General features: G+C 45.7%; 1 protein-coding gene across 1 annotated transcript; it reads right to left on the bottom strand.

The window, feature by feature from the left end:
• Window positions 1–3,226: 3,226 nt before the first annotated feature.
• LOC127208745 (olfactory receptor 2M3-like) lies at window positions 3,227–4,165 on the bottom strand. The gene has a single exon (XM_051168308.1). It carries the CDS (start codon window positions 4,163–4,165, stop codon window positions 3,227–3,229), a length of 939 nt encoding a protein of 312 aa, XP_051024265.1.
• Window positions 4,166–4,817: the final 652 nt, after the last annotated feature.

Here is a 4,817-nt window from a genome sequence, read left to right as displayed (position 1 = left end):
TATATACTGGGACCCTGGCTCCCAAATGCAAACCAACCAACCAACCCAAGCAACTCCTCTTTCTTTCTTTCTCTCTCTCTCTCTCTCTCTCTCTCTCTCTCTCTCTCTCTCTCTCTCTCTCTCTCTCTCTCTCTCTCCCTCCCCCCCCCTCTGTCTCTCTCCAGAGCTCTAACTTCTCACACTGGCTAGACCATGTTTCCTCCCTCAGGGGTGTCTCTATGTGCTACCTGAAAAACTACGAGATACCAGAAAGCTGGTAGAGGTGTCTTAGATGCTGGAATAGTTAAATATACATTTTTCTTTTGGTCCAATGTGTTTAGAGGAGGTCTTTATTGAAAATATGGGTCAAAACATTATCTCTTGTGCTGAGTATGGTGGTACATACCTGTAACCTCAGCAATTAGCGGTTGGGGTGCGGAGGATGGTCATAAGTTCAAGGCTAGACCTTGTTTTCATATTGAGATGTATTGTGAGATGAAGCACAGTCTCAAAAACAAAACATCTGAAAAGTACTTTCTAAGTCCCTCCTGAATATTTGTCTCCATAGCTATTCTGGTGTGGTGGCCCATGCCTATAATCCCAGCTGCACAGAGAGTTTGAGGTCAGCCAGGGTAGCACAAGGCATAGTCATCTCAAATGAAGCAAAAACAATACAAAGCACTTGCAACAAAAATTAATGTGAAACGCGGAGTCCTATCTGCAGTGGTCTCATCACATGTTATTTCTCTCTCTCCTTTGGTTTCAATGATAAAGAAGCATTCTGAGTGCTGGGGTTCCATCCTTAGCATTACCACCCACTCCAAAATCAATCTGCCCACGAACTCTCTTGATTGGCTAGATCAGTGGTTTTCAACCTTCCTAAAGCTGCGACCCTTTAATACAGTTCCTCGTGTGTGGTGACCCCCAACCACAAAATTGTTTTTGTTGCTACTTATGACTATAATTTTGCTACTGTTATGAATTGTAATGTGAATATCTGCATTTTCCAATGGTCTTTGGGGACCACATCCCACAGGTTGAGAACCACTGGTGTAGAGTGAGTTATTTGTAGTCTCTGTATTTCCCACTGCTTAAACCCCACCTGTGAGAGATTGCCACATTCCCATAGCAATTGTTTCCAAATGTGGATACAGCTAAACGCCACTGCACACAGCTGTTGCATATAACGCATTTACTTGTTACTTACATCTGCAGAAAGCTGAAAATCAACCTAGTAATCAATACCATGTGGCTTTTGAAATGTTTCCATACTTTGGTTTTGTGCTTAAGGTACAAAGCTGGGAGTGCAGCACGGTGGTAGAGCCCTTGCCTACCATGTGTAAAGCCTGGACCCAATCTCCAACACAACAGAACTAAAGAAAAGATAAAAGATCAAAGGCAGGCAAGTGTCTATAGTCCTGCAGCAGGGACCACCCCAAGGTGATGAAATAAACTCTGGGCTCCTTACATGTTCCACATTAAAGACATGCTCTATGTTTTTCTCTGCCTCCATCCCTTACACACTACATGGCTTTGCTATAAGACACTGAATTCGTCCAGAAAGCCAGAGTGTTTACGGAACAACTGTGCAGTCCACCTTAGCTGCCCGCCAGCTCCATTACAGAGAACAGCGCTCACAAGTGAATTATGATCATCGTTGCCAAGGTTGCTCTGCAGAAACCTGAGGGCTGCATTTGCTAAAAACACTGATTCTTCATTTGAACCCATAGATGTTGATAGATGACTGCATTGGGATGAAAGGCCGGCATCTTGGCCTGTATAGTGAATCTATGTCCTTTGCTGCTTCAGAACCTCTGAGCAAAGTGCGCAACTCTGCATGTGGCTGTGCTGAACGTTTGAGAACTGTGTCCAGGGCTGCAACACATGGTTAGCCTGGCCTATTGCCCATTGGAGCTGGCATGTGGTTCTTCTACCTTGACCTTATGCTTTTCTTGTCAAGATAAACATTTTATGTCCTCCAGCCTGTCACAAAGCTGGGATGTTTACACAAGACAGTGGTAATGTTGTGCAGCAGTTCCTGGGAAAGTCCAGCACTCATTAGTCGGTCAAGTACAAGGTCACAAAGCTTGCGCACAGATGACAAACTTTTGAGACCATGGGCCTGACCAGTGTACAATTAACATTCTTCACCTTATAACTCCAAAGTTAATAAAAATCTGTGGTCCTCTTTGTCCAGTGACCAGCAGCCTAATCTGGACTGAGGGTCAGAGTTTTGTCTTTAGCTGTAGTTGAGGCCACCCAGCTCAGGCAGATATTGCAACAGTTTACCTGTCTTACTTATAATGTGTGACTTGGTCTCATTTCTATTGTTACCATGTTACAAGGTCCTTCTGTCTGACATCAGTCCTGAAGTCAAAGGACACTTGAGCCCAGCTTAGCCTAAGCAACACACTGAAAATCCATCTTTTAATAGAAAAGATAAAGTATGGCTGTGGAAAGACGCAAAACTGTATTTCCTAATAACAAGACACATAAAATGAAGTTTCACAGAAAAGAATGTTATTAGTGAATGCCTAGAAACTCTTCGGTGATTTTATCAACAGCCATGGTTGTATGGATGAGGAATATGAAGTCCGCAGAGAAGTGACCAAAGTTCCTCAGTTCTTCTATAAATCAAGCTCTGCATACCACATTTCAATGGAAAAAGGAGCTGTGAAAAGTTTTCAGTCTTGGTTCACTATGGTCTCTTTGGGTTTGTTTTCTTGCTCATTATTTTTGTTTTAAACAGGGTCGGCTCATGACTTGGGCTTGGAACTCAATGTATAGCTAAGAATTACCTTGAATTTCCGGCTCTCCTGCCTCTCCCTCCCAAGAGCAAGGATTATAGGCATGGTCTAACATGTCTGGGTCATGTGCTGGGAGTAGATTCAAGGGTTTTGTGCATGTTAGCAAGCACTCTACCAACTGAGCCACATCCCTAGCTTAATATGGAGCTAGAGGAAAGGCTAACTTCAGGGATGCCAGAAACAGGGTGTCTACTGCTTCTTCAGTTCACAGAGGGCTTTGAATCCTCAAAATGGTGTTTCTCAGAGGAGGAATCTGTGGCTCTATCACCATCCCTCCAGGTGTCCTATGTGTTCACAGGTTACTCTCAGCTCACAGCCTAGTTCTATAGAGCCTGAGAGGCCCCAAAAAGGCATAAAGGAAAAATAAGAATGAGAGGGAAGCCTGGAAAGAGGCAGGGACAGAAAAGACAAGAAGGCATAGGAAGGTATGCTGGGAATCCCTACAAGCCCCACCTTCCCAGCATCTTCCTTAGGGCACTAGTTACCTCCCTGTTCCTCAGGCTGTAAATGAGTGGGTTGAACATTGGGGTCAGGATAGTGTAGAAGATGGAGGTGGCTCTATCTCCCATTGGTGTCCTAGTTGAGGCCCGTTGCATGTAGCTAAATATGGCTCCCCCGTAGTAAAAGCCCACCACAGCCAGGTGAGAAGAACAAGTGGTGAGGGCCTTCTGTTTCCCCTCAGTGGAGGGCATCCTAATCACAGCAGTGAGGACTCGTGCATAGGAAGCCACAATGACCCCAAGAGGCAGTAGTAACATCACCACACAGCATGCATAGATGAGGTCCTCGAACAGTGAGGTGTCTGCACAGGAGAGGCGCAACAGGGCAGGGACCTCGCAGAAGAAGTGGTCCACCTCTAAAGATCCACAGTAGGGGAAACTGAAGACCACACCCACATCAGTCACACTGTCTGCCATCCCACCCATCCAGGATGCCATGGCCAGTAAAGAGCAGGCCTTCCAGTTCATGAGCACAGGGTACCTCAGTGGGTAGCAGACAGCCACGTACCTGTCATAGGCCATGACGGCCAAGAGGAAGCATTCAGCTCCTCCTACCATGACCACGAGGAAGATCTGAGATGCACAACCCCCCAGGGAGATGAGCTTCCTGCCTGAGAGAAAGTTGGCTGCCATCTTGGGCACCACTGTGCATGTCATAGTCAAGTCCATGATGGAGAGCTGGCTGAGGAAGAAGTACATAGGGGTGTGCAGGCGTCTATCAGCCTGGATGAGCATCAGGAGGAGGGTGTTACCAAGCACAGCAGCTCCGAAGGCCAGAAGCACCAGGGAGAAGAAGAAGGAGTCATAAGGTGAGTGGCTGAACAGGCCTGCAAGGATGAAGCTGGACAGGGAGGAATGGTTCCAGAGCTCCTCTGCCATGACCCTAAGAAACAAAACAAACAAACAAAAAAAGCAAGCAAACAAAGCTTTATTGGCTATCTCAGGAGCATAAAACAAAACATTTTCCTTCTCAAAGGCAAAGACTAGCCCTTTAACACTGCCCTACCCTTTCCTCCTGCAGTTAAAAAAAAAATCCATTTTCCTCTCAGCTTCTTTCAAGTGTACCAAGCATCAATTGTTTCTCATGAGAGAGGAAGGAATGAGGACACAGGTAGGGAAATTGGCGAGCACAAGGAAGGGTCAGTGGTAACTAAATGGCAGGTTGGGAGGAATAGCTTTAATAAAAGGGGCTGTAGGCTTAAAAGGGGCTGTAGGTTTAAGAGTTAGGAAAGTGAAGTCTGGAAGGACCCAAGAGACAGAAGGAGGAAGAAGAGAAAATGGAAGGGGTAAAGGTAATACAATTAAAAAGCCAAAAGGCTGAATTCTCTTTGTTCAGAATAAGGGAAGGTGGCCGGCAAGGTGGCTCAGCAGGTAAAGGTATATGAATAATGACCTGAGTGATCCCTAGAAGCCATGCTAAGGTCAAAGGAGGGAACTGACTCCAAGGAGTTGTCCTCTGAGCTCCATCCCCAAGCCACAACACATGTACCGTCACATATACATTATACACAAAAATGTTCATTAGCTTTGT

This window comes from Acomys russatus, chromosome 25, assembly GCF_903995435.1.
Source record: "Acomys russatus chromosome 25, mAcoRus1.1, whole genome shotgun sequence".
Lineage (NCBI taxonomy): Eukaryota > Metazoa > Chordata > Mammalia > Rodentia > Muridae > Acomys > Acomys russatus.
This window is presented reverse-complemented; position numbering and strand designations above follow the sequence as displayed.